Raw genomic sequence first — 15,678 nt, 5'->3', positions numbered from 1 at the left:
CTGAATTTCTGTAATTGATAGCCAGAGCAAAGCTATATGCCTACACTTTCTAATTTGAATGAGCTAATAGATACCATAGTGATGATTTGTTCAGGTTTGTTGACTGCACAACACTTAATAGTGATTGCATTTTTTAAAATCCCAGTGGTTGCGTTCTTAAATTGAGAAATGGATATTTATGGTTTTTGATACACAATTCTTAATTGTGATGTGTCTAGCTTTAAAGGCAAGGATCATCAATTCTTGTATCTTCAGAATGCTATGGAGCTTAGGTGCTATAACATAATTACACAATCATATAGATATCAGCCCTTGAATACAGCTGTTCCAGAGTATTAGTGATGGACTTTGACAGATTTTGCTTTAGGAATTTATTTTCTAACCACACTCATCTGACTACTTGATGGAGCCAGGTCTAGTTTTGCCTCAGTTTCACATATGAAGTGGAAATAATAACGAACTTATTACATAGTAGAGCTATTTATGCCTTGAAAATGATTCAGAAGAAATATTTTGGCCCTCTCACGAACATATTTATTAATGTAGCATGCCTTCTCCTAGACTGTGCGAGCTAGAAAGGAATCTGTGGTTGCTTTATTGAGTCAGCTCATTAAATTTAATAGGATTTTTAAAACAGCCACCTCTATTTTTCAATCTTGTGAGGTAGCCTGTATAAAGACAAGACTGCTTTAAGGAGTCTGCGCTTTTACATGCTTTTCTAAACATATGCCTCTGGTTAATATTCCTGCAAGTGATACGATGGTCTTGAAAATCTTCCTCTCCCTCTCCTTATAGTTGTGGTAGTATAGCATAGCCTTTTTTGTACATTATTTGGTTCAGGGCCTTGAAACCTGACCTATAACAACAGTAGAATTTCATTACATGGACTATGATCTCATTCTAGGAGAGCTACTGTCCCACAGAATGAAAGTTGCTAATACACTGCACAATAAACAACATGAATTGTCTGACTGACTGTGTCATCTCTGGCATACAGTGTTTATAAACATTTTACAAATGTTCACTTGAGTTATTCCGAGTTGCAAAATCTGTTGCTCCAGCTCTTGTTTATAGAATGATGTGGCATATGTGTTGTTTCTGATAGAGGAGAGTGTTGAATATCAATTGAAAAGCATTTTAACCTTTCACATACTAAGTGAGCAATGCTTCCCCCCCCCCCCCCATAGTACCCACAATTCTGACAGGCTTCTAATGACCTGCACATGAGAAAAAAGTGTGAAATAAGTGTTCATTTGACATCCACAGCAGCTTTGGAAATGAATGAGTTCTAGTGTTGGCAGTTTATAATTGGGCTTTGTGGTATAAATTTTTTTTTTTTTTAAAAAAGGTATGAATTCATCTCTGTGTGGTAGGGCAGTACAAAACCTCACTCATTTCCAGAATACCAATAATTGAATAGAAGGCAAATTTTCATTATCACGTTGACATACTAGTGCGAGGCATAGGAAGATATAAAAATATGCAGTGTACCATATCAGATCATATAGTTATGATTTTAGATATTAGGGAGTGATTTCTATTTTTTTGGAATTAAAAGAAATCTAAATTAGAAATCTCGGGGTTTGTTGGCTTTAGAACATGTCACTTCTGTGCTATTTTCCACCCATCATCAAGATGCTACCAAAATTTTTAGTGTACGACTAGAGTTCTAATTTTAACGAGTCAGGGTTTCTGAATGTATGACTTGTAATAATAATAATAATAATAAAGTTTGTATGCAGGTTAACTCTTACTTTAGCATGTCTGTCCTATGAAGCATTTGCATAATCTACATTTTGTAGTCAATCTGTCTGAACTGGGACCCTCCAGAAGAGACGAGCTTTAACGTCCAGAATTCCTCAAACAGACAGCTGCTGAGAATTCTGGGAGTTGAAGTCATTACATCTGGAGGGTACAGAGGTTGGATTAGGCATCCTACAGAGAAAGGCTTCATGGTGCATACTAGCAATGGAAATAGGTGAGCTGAAGAACAGGATTTTTATTCATTTAGCAGTGTCCTTAACCTTTTGTCTTGCTATCTGAGGCACCTGAGAGTTGTAATTCAGCAACATCAGAACATTCTGTGCACCCAAGAAGACAGGATTTGCCAGACTGACATTGTTCTGAGACAGAACGGAATATTTAAATTGGAAGATTAGATCGTCTTGTGAAAAACCTGTTTGTTCTGAACGAGGAGTTTACCTTCTGTGTGGAGCATGCAGACACTTCTGATTCTTCGGGAGCAGAAACCTCCAACCTTATGTCAAGAAAAATTCCAATTGAATTTATTTCCTTCATGTTTCCTTCATGGAAGGCTTTACAATTTGTAAACATTAAAAATGGCTTAACCCTTGTAAAGCTGTTGTAAAGAGGAACTGTTCCTGCCAAGAGAAGATAACTTCTCTGAATTATCTCTAATAGATGATATACTCTACTTAGTCACCGAAGGAGGAAATATCTCTTGTGCAGCTGACGATGAAGTGTGTATATATGCTTTATCAGAGTTGCTGTTCCTTTTCCTGAATGTTAATTCTGGTTTTGGGGCAAAGGAGCAAATTTACAATAAAAACAAATAGACTTAAACTGCAATATCTCCAAACTTTGTATCTGAAAATTACAGTTGTTGTCCAAAATAATTTTGATATTTTCTGATATATTTTAGTGAGGGATAACATTTTTGTATCAGAGATAATAAGCTTTTCTATGAAGGGAAAATGTTTGAGCACACAAAGGCGGCTTGATTACAGGCCACTATTGTTATCCTATTATTATTGTTGTTGTTGTTATTGTTATGCCAACCTAGCAGTTCGAAAGCATGTAAAAAATGCAAGTAGAAAAATAGGGACCACCTTTGGTGGGAAGGTAACAGCGTTCCATGCGCCTTTGGCGTTTAGTCATGCTGGCCACATGACCACGGAGACATCTTCGGACAGTGCTGGCTCTTTGGCTTTGAAATGGAGATGAGCACCGCCCCCTAGAGTTGGGAACAACTAGCACATATATGCGAGGGGAACCTTTACCTATTGTTGTCCTTGTTAGATATATATTGTGAATGACTTGAGAATTAGATGGCAGTCTCCATTGAGGGATAAGTTTAACTTCCTCGCATTTGGGCTCTGCTATTAGTAGTAGGGAAGAGCCCTCGTCGTTACCTTGTTTGGAAATTCTCTTATTTGCTGAACTAACAGATTTTTGTTTGTTTGAAGGTACATGGGAATAGGACTCTCTGCCCAAGGTGTCAACATGAACAGACTTCCTGGTGAGTCACTGCTAAGAATTATTTGTGTTTGCTCCTGAGCTGTTTACTGGATTTCTACAATCCAGAAAGAAAAGAAAGTTATCTCTGGAATCCACGGGTAGTCTTTTTTTTTTTTTTAAGAGAACGTTGCTTGAATTGCAAAAATAGGAGGAGTCTATATTTCCATATAGTGGGGGAAATTAATAATTTGCATTAATAATTAGCTTAATGCAACCAATTGTATTAAAACAAACTTGGCATCAGGACTTGGTATCAGAGCATTTCAACCTCCCAGGAACTTGTTAGGAGATTGCTTAAGAGCAACCGCAGGTGAAAAATTCTTGAGGTCTTCCATCTCAAAAGATTGGAAAGCAGTCAGGCAAACACAGCAGGTTTTGGACCCATGACTATTGTTAATTGATAGGGCATTCCTAAAATCTCACATGTAATCTGCATCACCAGCCTACCTCCCCTTTCCTTTGCCCGCCCACCACCCCAATTTAAATCCTCTGTAAGTCTAGGCCGGTGTTTTTCAACCGTGGCAACTTGAAGGTATGTGGACTTTACCTCCTAAAATTTCCCAGCCAGCCATGTGTGGATTGAAGTCCACACATCTTCAGGCTTCCAAGCTTGAGGAAAAACTGGTCTAGCCACTCTAGGCACATCTGATGAAATAGGCTACAGTTCATGAAAGCTTCTGCTTTAATATCATTTGTTAGTGGGGAAAAGGGTGCTCTAGAACTTTTGATTTATTTTATTTTTTGCCACCAAGGATTAACACAGCTTTCCTTTAATCACTTGAACCAAAGCTTTGTTTCTGTGGTTAGATACGATATGCCCATCCTATATTTGTAAATTCATTACTTTGCCGCCCTCGTGGCTGGGATGTTTGTTCCAAAAATAAGTGAAGCTGAATGTGCCAAGCCATTCTAGTTTCCCCCCCCCCCTTTCTTCTTGACTTCCATCATTTGCTCTTGAATCTTTCGTTTCTGTGCCTTTACCCCCAAGGTCAGTGCCCCCCCTCCCCCCCAGCATTGCTGTTTTTATTTCTGCACATTCAGCTTTGAATTTCTTTTTGCTAAATGTAAAGAAATATTTTGTGATTTTATACCCTCTTTAGATGGGGCAAGAATGGGTAACCCTTTGTTAAGGGTCTTAGTTTATACATTTTTCTGTGGGCCACAGCAGATGAGGGAATAATGGAAAGTGGACAAGGGGGCATGTGACAGCTGAGAGAGTCCACTTTTATTGGATTGTGGGGAACGGGTATTTTTAATGGTGATAAAACTTTCTTGAAGTTATAGATTATGCATGGACGGTTATAATGAAACATCGCCATTCTTTACCGAAGCTGTTATTGTAAAACTTTGTAAGCACATAAATATATTAATGAAATTCCTATATATATGTAGAGTTGATTTCTTATTTTTCTTTTGCTATTTTTTGCTTTTATTTAAATACATAATGTAATTTTAAAATAAAATTACCAGATCTGGCATACAGAAAACTTGGACCAATGGCTATTTGCAGCTATCTAGTAGTTGTCTGGATTTTTGCAAAGTCCGGACAATTACTAGATAGCTGCAAATAGTCTATATTTAGGTCCTTTTAGCTCTAAAAATTGCTAACAGTTTTCAACCGTGATAATCCAAAAAGGCTCTAGGTCTATAAAAAGTGGATTCAAGGATTGGATGCAACTCTGGGTCACCAGATTTCCCACAATGAATTAGGATGCTTGGATTAAACTAGATGCTCATATTTATAGAACTGCCCGTCTGTGCTATTTATTGATGGCAGTTTTATTTAGATCAACGGTTTTTCTAACGTAGTTAAAATGGAATGTTTTGGTGCCAATACAAACTTTTCTCTCTATTTTTTTCTTTTTTCCAAAGAATTTTAACCTTCTCTTTAGTTAGAAAGCTTTGAAAGCAGCTTCAGGATCTCTAAGAAAAGATCATCCCCTTGCTTTACAATCTAAAATAAGAAAAATATATTCTAAAGGCTTCCCCTCCCCCCCCCAAGGGGCAACTGGATTTTGTTTTCCCTTGAAGACATTTCACTTCTCATCCAAGAAAGCTTCTTCATTTCTGACAGAATGGTTGAGGATGGAAGGATTTATATTCCTGGCAGTCCTCTGGTTGTTAGCACACTTTCCGAGAGTCATTATGGCCATTTGGATGATGGAGAATCTCCATAGACAAGGAAAAGTATAATAAAGAGGGAAATTGCCAAACTGAGATGCCGTTTCTTCAGCAACTACCTAAGATGGACAAGGCTTTAAATAATGATGATCTAGCAGCAGCTGTTTGGAGAATCCAAAACCTGTTGGTTTTTTTAGCTGATGAAATAACTTCTCTTGGCTCCTTCAGCTTTTAGTCTCATGGAACAAGCAGCTTTATCACTATAAATTGGAAGCAGATGGTAAAATAATGCTACCCTAGGTTTTCAGGGAGATTTCCCTGTCTTGGAAGTTTCTTGTTTGGCATCTGCCCAGCCCTCATTTTGCCTTCCTCTTACATTTCCTCACATTTGGGAGTGAAACTCTTCATAGTAGAGGGATTTATTTAGTCCTCGGCTGAGCCAATGCATGTATCGTGCCTCCTCAGCGAAACGCACATCCCATTGGAAATGATGCATATTTGGATGCTTGTCCCAGCATTAGAAAATCTTTGGCAACAGATACGGCCTCTGGCATTAGGAAAACCTCTGACATTTGTAAGCGTTGTGAAATTACTATTATTACTTTCATTGCCGAAATAAGGTTGAAAAGGTTCGAAAAAACAGGCTGGCAGTTCAGTTCGACACTGAACAGTTCAGATATTTCTTTAAAAAAAACACAAGTTCTGTTTAAACCTGTCTAAATTTTTTTTTATGCACATGACTTAATTTGGGATTCTTATTTTTCAATATGTGGCTCTACTTTTAAATCCTGGCATCTGTCTCACGTACCAACGAATCATTAGTGCTTAATTGCAGCTTCTTTCTTAATCTAAAATTGCACATGCTTAGTTGCAAGAAGTCATGTAATTGACAGCATCAGGTGAGACCTGTGAACACGTGATGGGCGCTCCATGCAGGCCTTTGAGGCTGCCTCTGGAATTGAATATCTTTGAGGCTGACGATGACAAACGTATTTGGTTGCCGCTTCTGACATAATGGCCATTCATTTGTTCAGATTGCTGGGCTATCCAGCTTTTCCAGTAACATCTTCCTGACATCACTAGAAAGGACAGATGATTGAATGCAGCTGTTTGCAAAACACAAATAAGGTTACCGTTCTATATGCCTGTTTAAGCTGATTTGGAAAAAGGTGTTGATTTACAACCAGCAACTCTGATGGAAAACAGATAACTCCAATTATTGTTTTGGGCACCTGTGGTCTTTGTTGAGGTTCAGATCTGTAAATGGTCAGAGGGTATAGTAAAGTCCAGTTTTTAACAGATTCTGTTAAAGCTAAAAGTTCATAAAATTTGAATTTACATGATTGGCATAATTTATATCGCGGTACATTATTTGCATTGTTTTACGTCATCTCCTCTGTTTGACACCATTTGCGTGACGTAAGTTCCATGTGTTTGTCTTGCTTTGGAAAAAGTGGACTTTGTCTATTATTTGTGGGTGGAATCCAAAATTACGTATGCTGCATCCGAAGGTAGCTGAATGCAAGTCCACAAAATTGAATTTTACTGTACTTCGGAAATCTTGTTCTCCAAATATAAATAAAGCAGTTGATGATCTGATCTAATGTGCTTTATGCAAAAGGAACCAATGATGACTTCACTCCCACGTAGGGAGCAAAATTTATCCTAACAATTGTCATTATTAAGAAGAGACAGAAGTGTTGTTCGGTCACATGCCAGCACACCTTTTGTGTGGGTTTATATATTATGTCTTATCATGCCTGTGAAGCAGGGTGGATAAAAATCAATGATTTTAAAAAAACAATTTAAAAAAATCAGATTTTTTTTATTTAAATCGGATTTTTTTGATTTTTATCGAATTTATTTTAATAAAAAACTTTTGGGGTAAAAATCTATCGTAAGACAGTTTTCTATTTAAGATACATAAACAATTTAGTTTATTCAGCATGAAATGGAGCTTAGTTATGTAGCATGAGGCTGTATATTCTGCAACATCGGGACTATCGGTGAGTCAACAGTGGGTCAAAGGAGTAGCAGAGATCACAGTTGCTCTTTAAAAATTATGATTTAAATCGAGTTGATTTAAATCAAGCCTTTTTACTAGTGGTTTAAATCATGATTTAAATTGTGATTTAAATCAACTCGATTTAAATCAAATCCACCCTGCTGTGAAGTACTTTTAATAGTGGCTAGCTTATTACATCCGGTGAGATTCGTGGCTAAGCCTGAATTATAATGTCTATTCTGTAAATTGCTGACCCAGCATATCTGGAGGGCACCATGTTGGAAGGTTGATGTAAATTAGAACTCAGAATGGCATCTTGCTTCATGTAGCTATTACAGCAGGTGTATCAAATTCGATTTCCTTGAGGGCCACATCAGGGTTGTGTTTGACCTCGGGGGAGGGTGCATGGCCAGCTCGACATCACTCGTGTCGGGGGCGCTGTGGAGACCGGAGCACTCTGCCAGCGAAAACAGGCTCCCGAGCTCCGTTTTCAGCTGCGACGGCCTCCTGCAATCCTCTGCCAGCGAAAATGCAGCTCGTGAGGGTTGCCCGCGGCTCTCCTGAGCTCTTGTTTTTGCTGGCAGAGGCACCATGGGCCTCTGCTGTTTCCAGGACAGCCCCGCGGGCTAGATCTAAGCACTGTGCAGGTTGGATCAGGTCCCTGGGCCTTGAGTTTGATACCCCTGTATTACAGGGTTGCAAGCAATGTTAGTCATCAATAGCAGCAGCATTTATGGATTTTTTTTGTTGGTGAATTGGTGGACTTAGAATGTCAACTATAATGCATAAAAAGGATGAGTGGTAGTGTTTTTGTATTGCGGTATAAACCTCTCTATACCGTCTCTGAATTGTTCTAAATGTTTTGGAGATTGTAGAAATGTACGGTGCTATCTATAGTGACTACGGAGCCAAAACAAGAATCTAATTTGGAGGGTTTAGGAGTTCTTCATAATTTGGCATGATTAAAACCCATACTTTTCACAGTTCTATGATAGACTGTCTGAATAATGTAATATAGTAGTCCTTGTTTAGTGACTGTTCATAGTGATGATGGTGGTGAAAAAGTAATTTGGCTTCCCTTGTAGCCTTTTGTTGATATAAAACAGAAGCAAAGCACTATTGTGAATAAGGCCTGGCAGGTATCTTAAGCAGGCTCATTCATTTGCCTCTGAAGATTTTTAGCTACAATTTAATATATCAAACTATAGCCAATTGTTTGTTTTTTTCTGGTGCTTAAAACGTGGTGTGGAACTGGAAGTTAGCCATAGCAGATGAATTCAGAGGGCTCCAAAAGGGTGTGGTAACGTATTCTGGAAAATGCTGGGGATTCCAATGTTAGATTGTCATCTGGATGTTCATTCCCCAAATCACTCTTTTAAAAGTAAGATGTATGTACAAGCATTCCTAAACTTATAGTTATAGGTTTGGGTGTGTTAAGGATCAAGTAGGTCACCCTGTCCCTGTTTAATTCTGAAACTAAATATAAGCTGTTTTCAGGTGGAGCACTTTAGAGTAGCTATGTGTCACTGTCCTTTCAGATAAGGGTGTTGACAGCAATTGGAGCAACCTGACAGATACCAGCAGGAGCATATACTGTATATTTTTATGTGCTCAAACCAGTGGTGGGTTCCTCCCGGTTCGGCCCGGTTCGGCGGAGCCGGTAGCGGTGACGATATGACATCATCGAACCGGTTCTCTTTGTTCGGGAGCTGTCCCCCCCCGCGTTATTCTTACCTTTTATTTGGCCCCGCCCCCAATCTATTCGCTGCCTCCCAAGTCCCAGCTGATCGGCTAGAAGGAAAAAAACTGTTTAAACTTTTGCCGCAGGGCTTCAAAGGGCCGCCCTACAGCTGATCAGTGTTAAAAGGCAGTGCGGTGGTAGACCGGTGCCTCCAAAAACAAATGGGTAGACCGGAACGCTCCAAGAACAAATGGGTAGACCGGTACAGCTCTGCAAGCAGTTAAAAGCCTGGTAGACCAGTACCTCTGCTAAATCCTAAAGAATTGTTACATGACCATCAAACCGAGCCTGGTGGCACGGCACACTAAAGCACTGTTATTAACAGATTAACATCTGCTGTCTGCAATTACTGCAAGTTCAAATCTCACCAGGCTCAAGGTTGACTCAGCCTTCCATCCTTTCTAAGGTAGGTAAAATGAGGACCCAGATTGTGGGGGCAATAAGTTGACTTTGTATAAATATACAAAAAAGTATGAAGGCTATTGCTGAGCACATTGTAAGCCGCCCTGAGTCTCCGGAGAAGGGCGGCATATAAATCAAATTAAAAAAAAACCAAAAAAACCCCCCATGCCCACAAAATAAGCCACGCCCACAGAACTGGTAGTAAAAATATTTAGAACCCACCCCTGGCTTAAACCTGCGTGTTTGAATAGAGCTTGATCTCCATGATATTTTAACCTTTGGAGTTCCTTTTGTAGCAGTGAGAAGAAAACCGTTCCTGCTAACAAGCAATTCTAGCATAACGTGATTATAGGACTACTCTGAACCTAGGTATTTACGAAATGGAAGAGAGCTACCATATTGCCAGATTTCATTCTGGGTGTTTCATAAATTTTAACTATGGCTAAATCAATCTGGACTTAAAACACTAATTTCTGTTTGTCAAGCTTTTGGCCTTTAGGCAATGTCCTAGTATTTTTGGCTTCAAGGTGCAAGGACTTTTTATCCTGAACATCCAGCTCCTGTGCCAGGGACTGCTTGCGGTACAGCAGAATATATTTAGTCCATGATTACTTGATTGTGGATTGTGCAACATGATGCTTCAATACTTCCTTGACTGGAAACCGTGGTTTATGTTGAAAGAGAACGAGAAAAACAATGTCTTACAAACAATGTATGTGGCTAAACATACATCTGTGGAAGCCACACAAAAGCTCATCCTGTGACTATGACACTTCAGAATAAACGAAGAGGCCTTTAGCTCAGATCCAAAAATACCGCATAGGCTTTAGTGGAGGATCCTTTGAGTTTCTTAAAGAGGAGTAGGTATTTAACTGGTTTGGCCTATGATCAATGATCAACCCAGTCTTTGATCAACCCAGTCTTTTTTTGGCTGCCTTTTCCTTTGGTTTGCATGCAGCCACAGTCAATTTTTGGTGTAATTACCTGAATTGTTTTATATGCTTGAAAGGGGCTCCTGATTAATTTAGACTGCTTGTATACCACCCATGAATGCCAACATGGCTTCTTAATTTCTTAAGTACTATTAAGTGATTATGAAGGGAATAGAGGATTGTGTAATACAGATCCTGTATTAAGGTCGGATTTATGATTAGAACTGTCAGGAAAAGACAAATTCATGAAGAAGAGGCAGCCATGCTGTAGTTTAGGCAGCCTATCTGCATAAGACAGGGGTGAGCAAATGTGGCCCTTTTACAACCTGTGGACTTCAACTCCCAGAATTCCTGAGACAGCTTGGCTGTGGACTTCAACTCCCAGAATTCCTGAGACAGCTTGGCTGTCTCAGGAATTCTGGGAGTTGAAGTCCACAGGTTGTAAAAGGGCCACATTTGCCCACCCCTGGCATAAGAGTTCTGTGGACATGTAGGATTTAGATTCCTACGATTTTATTTGGATTGAAAACTAAAAAAAAAAAAAAAAACCCTCCACAGCCTGAACAATACTTTCTTCACTGGTTTATATCGCCATCTTGTAGAGAGGAAGGTGTTAGGGTTATATTGTAATTTCTAGAAATAACATATAGTTCTTGACTTACGACCACAGTTGAGCCTGAAATTTCTGCTACTAAGTGAGACATCGCAAAAAACTCCGATCCCATGACCCTAGGACACCGCAACCTTCCTAAATAGGAATCGGCGGTCGAGCATCTGAATTTTGATCACTTGATCATGGGGGATGCTGCAGTAGTTGCTAAGCATGAAAAACAGTCATAAGTCACTTTTTTTTCAGTGCTCTTGTAATTTTGAATGGTCACTAAACGAAGTGTTGTAAGTCTTGAACTACCTGTAACAGGTGTTTCCTCCCCCCTCCCCCCAAAATCCATAGTTTTAGTCACTCAAATCTTATTTTTGCCATGATAAACAATTTTCCATTTTCTGGCTTCTGTGTGTTTGGAATAAGACAGCTGATTGTGCTTAAGGTAGGACTAGAACTCAGGACTCCTGGGTTCTATATTGATGTCTTAATCACTACGTTATTGCTATATTTTTATTTTTATTTTGTATGTATTGTTTTATTTACAACTGTTATTGGATTTTTTTTAAAAATAATTGTATTATTTGCATTAATTGTATTATTATCCTATTTTTTTTTTTAACCAAGCCTTTTTGGCTTCAAGCTTTTTGAAATCCACATTGCCTTACCAGCTATGCCGGTCAGGGTGGGGGGTGGGGGGGTGAAATGATGAGAACTGTAGTACAACAGCTCTCTTGCGTGAGCAGGGGGTTGGACTAGATGACCTCCAAGGTCCCTTCCAACTCTGTTACTGTTGCAATCACTCCCCCCCCCCCAATTATCTTCTAAATGTCCTCACAGAACATTCTGACTCCTAAACAGCTTTTCCAAGCACTCTGGGAGTGGTTCAACCTTGAAAAGGGCCACGTTCCAATGCTTGTGGGGTGAGAACATTCCATGAAGAATGTCTTGCACATACTAGAATCCTCCTGCATTATTAATGCAGATGCTGGACATTTCCTAATGATGTCACCTATGAATTTCTTACTTCCCGATGTCAAGCATGTCACGTTCTAACCTCGAGCTCTTTGTTTACTCTTTTTCTTCCGTTTAGGTTGGGATAAGCATTCCTACGGCTACCACGGCGATGACGGACACTCCTTCTGCTCGTCAGGGACAGGGCAGCCCTACGGCCCCACTTTCACTACTGGCGATGTAATTGGCTGCTGTGTGAACCTCATCAACAACACCTGCTTCTACACAAAGAATGGGCACAGTTTGGGTAAGCAGATGGAGCGCTTGGTCCAGTTTTCTCCAACCTCACTTGAAATGTTAACGTGATCATAAGGTCCCTGTCAGAATTTGGTTCCATTCAAAGACTTTGGTTCCGATCAAAGTGATTGATCGTATAGTCAGAACAGTATTAACAGAATAACAGAGTTGGAAAGGACCTTGGAGGTCTTCTAGTCCAACCCCCTGTTAGGCAGGAAACCCTACACCACTTCAGACAAATGGTTATCCAGCATCTTCTTAAAAACTTCCAGTGTTGGAGCATTTACAACTTCTTGTTCCACTGATTAATTGTTCTCACTGTCAGGAAATTTCTCCTTAGTTCTAAATTGCTTCTCTCCTTGATTAGTTTCCACCCATTGCTTCTTGTCCTGCCCTCAGGTGCTTTGGAGAATAGCTTGACTCCCTCTTCTTTGTGGCAGTGCCTGAGATCTTGGAAGACTGCTATCAGGTCTCCCCTAGTCCTTCTTTTCATTAAACTAGAAATACCCAGTTCCAGCAACCGTTCTTCATATGTTTTAGCCTCCAATCCCCTAATCATCTTTGTTGCTCTTCTCTGCACTATTTCTAGAGTCTCAACATCTTTTTTACACCGTGGCGACCAAAACTGGATACACTATTCCAACTGTGGTCTTACCAAGGCAACTGTGTTGACTTTTTTGGCAGCTGCAGCACAGTCTCCGGGCTCAAATTTAAGTGATTATCCACTAAGATCCCTCTCACAGTTACTACTGTTGAGCCAGCTATCACCTACAGTATATTATACCTGTGCATTGGTTTTTCTTGCCTTATTTTTTTCACCGTTGAATTTCATTTTGTTAGATAGCACCCAAGGTTCAAGTCTGTCAAGATCCTTCTGTATTTTAAGCCTGTCATCTGGAGTGCTGGCTATTCCTGCCAGCTTGGTGTCATCTGCATATTTGATGAGTTCTCCTTCTATCCCCTCATCCAAATCATTGATGAAGATGTTGAAGAGTACTGGGCCTAAAACAGAGCCTTGAGAAGAGCATGAGAACTCCTTTCTCATGCAGTTACCATCACATTATATGGCTTTTTCAGTTGTGTGGCCCATCTGCCATTTATTTCTGTATGTGCAGTAGCTTCTTCATTCAGGTGGAGTTAAAATAACCATCAATATCTTATCCTGTCCCCTTTCCCCAACAGAAAAGGACCCCTCTAATACTAAAAACAAAGTTGAATATACAATAAGGATCTTCCCTTGTAGGATATGCTTTTAACCTGGGAGACTCTCCTCTGTGCACAAAACAAAGCCAATAATATTCATAGTGTTGTGATGCATTCTGTTTTTTGTTGTTGTCTGCTATGTGCCTTAGAAATACAGCCATAGAAAAGACAGAAGAAATGCTTTCATGGAGCATCAGATAAAGAAGCAAACCTCTCTGAGTAATGTAGTACTTAAAACTAAGACTCTGAAATTTATGAGTACATTTGTCAAAGCATTTGAGTTATAAAATTTGACAGCCATTCCCTGCAACTCCCCTTTATCCACTGTTCAGTGTTTTGCTTCATGCAAGCTTTTGGGGGAGTATCACTCTAGCACAGGGGTCGGCAACCTTAAACACTTCAAAGAGCCACACACATTCTAACCGGAAGCCCCCATTCAATTCTGGAGCCAATCAGAAGTCTGGTTCCCCCACCATAGAGTCTCCTCCTACACCGTGTCTTTCTCCGGTAGCAATTCCCAGAAGTTCCAGCTGGCCTGGCCCAAAGTGTTCTGGGAAATGGCAGTCCTGTTACACTGAAAAAGTGTGAAAAAGCCACTCCAGAAGCCAATGCCTATTTGTAAAAGAATCTGCTGTTATTTGGGGGGATAATATGATCCTTTTGCAGCATTTGAGTTATTTCCATTAGCAACCGCATTGCAAATTCTTTTTAAAATATCCCAGTCTTCTCTGTATGTTTCTGGTCATCCTTTCCTATATGTGTTAAAATTGATGTGCTTGTCTAAAAATGGAAGCAGTGGCTGCTACTGTGGTGATAGATTTATCTTGCCCATAGAACAACTGTGTCACCAATGAGAGAAAACCTATACAGTAGTGTCAATCCCACTGAGAGTTAAGCTTTCAGAAAGCTGTTTGCAGCAGGAAAGGAGACAGAGAATGTACTCTCTTCCCAATAACCTAAACCTCACTCATATATTCTTGTGCTGGTGCAGATTGACTCAAATCACTCAGGCCAGTGAGATGGGCAGCTTATAAATTTAATACTGGTAGCCCTCAACTTACGACCACAATTGAACCCCAAATATCTGTTATCTGAGACGGTTGATAAGTGAATTTTAGTCCATTTTATGACCTTTCTCACTACAGTTGTTAAGTGAACCGCCCTGCAGTTGTTAAGTTAGCAATTCTTAGTTGTTAGTTGTTAAGTGAATCTAGATTCCCCCTTGTCTTTGCTTGTCAGAAGGTCGCAAAAAGGGATCACATGGCCCTGGGACACTGCCACCGTCATAAATATGAGCATCTGAATTTTGACCACGTAACCTTGGGGATGCTATGACGGCCGTAAGTTTGAAAAACCATCATAAAGTCACTTTTTCCAGTACTGTTGCAACTTTGGAAGGTCCCTAAACGAACTCTTGTACCGTGTTTCCCCGAAAATAAGACCTCCCCTAAAAATAAGACCTATATTTAATATTTAAACACATGCACAGCCGGTCCCCGCAATTTCCTCTGGTTAGGGTTAGAGAGACAAAGCTGGAAATCAGGTAAGATGGCAAGAGGATACCTGTCTCACTCCACACGCCCCAAAATAATAAGACCTCCCCGAAAATAAGGCCAAGCGCTTATTTCGGGGTTCAAAAAATATAAGACAGGGTCTTATTTTTGGGGAAACACAGTAAGTCGAGGACTGCCTGTAAATAAAAGCATAGTCCATATTTGTAGCATTTTACCAAGTACTGGAGGAGAAAAATCCAGTTCCCGTTCTTGCAGCTTTCAAAATCAAGGCCATCGTAGTAACCAGCGATTGTTATCGAAAAGAGAAAACCACAGATAACCAGCTTAAATGCTCTGTGCACAAATAGCCTTGTAGGTAGTTCACTTTCCTTAAACAGCAGGGAGTGGTGAATGCAGCCACATTTTAAAAATAACATCTCCAACTGGGGAAGGGTGGGGTGTTATCTTTGGGCCCAGAAATATTTGCTTCCTATGCACCGCGCCGAGTTATGTTTGCCACGCTCTGTCCTTTGATTCTGACTTTACATCAGGGGTCTCCAACCTTGGGAACTTGAAGCCTGGCGGGCTTCAACTCCCAGAATTCCCCAGGGTCCTACCGGAAGTTGGCAAACGGGCCGTTTCCGGCCTCTGGAGGACCTCTGGGCGGTGGA

At 40.1% G+C, this 15,678-nt stretch overlaps 1 protein-coding gene across 2 annotated transcripts in view; it reads left to right on the top strand.

The window, feature by feature from the left end:
• The window catches only part of RANBP10 (RAN binding protein 10), a 43,760-nt gene that overhangs the window by 8,303 nt on the left and 19,779 nt on the right, over positions 1–15,678 (top strand). For both annotated transcript variants that reach the window (XM_034425812.2, XM_034425810.3), the window contains exons 3-4: positions 3,207–3,259; positions 12,154–12,321. In XM_034425812.2, coding sequence (XP_034281703.1) covers positions 3,207–3,259; positions 12,154–12,321 — 221 coding nt within the window. The remainder of the gene's footprint in view (positions 1–3,206; positions 3,260–12,153; positions 12,322–15,678) is intronic.

The sequence above is a fragment of the Pantherophis guttatus genome, chromosome 11 (genome assembly GCF_059756535.1).
Source record: "Pantherophis guttatus breed Tessera chromosome 11, ASM5975653v1, whole genome shotgun sequence".
NCBI classification, from domain to species: domain Eukaryota; kingdom Metazoa; phylum Chordata; class Lepidosauria; order Squamata; family Colubridae; genus Pantherophis; species Pantherophis guttatus.
This window is presented reverse-complemented; position numbering and strand designations above follow the sequence as displayed.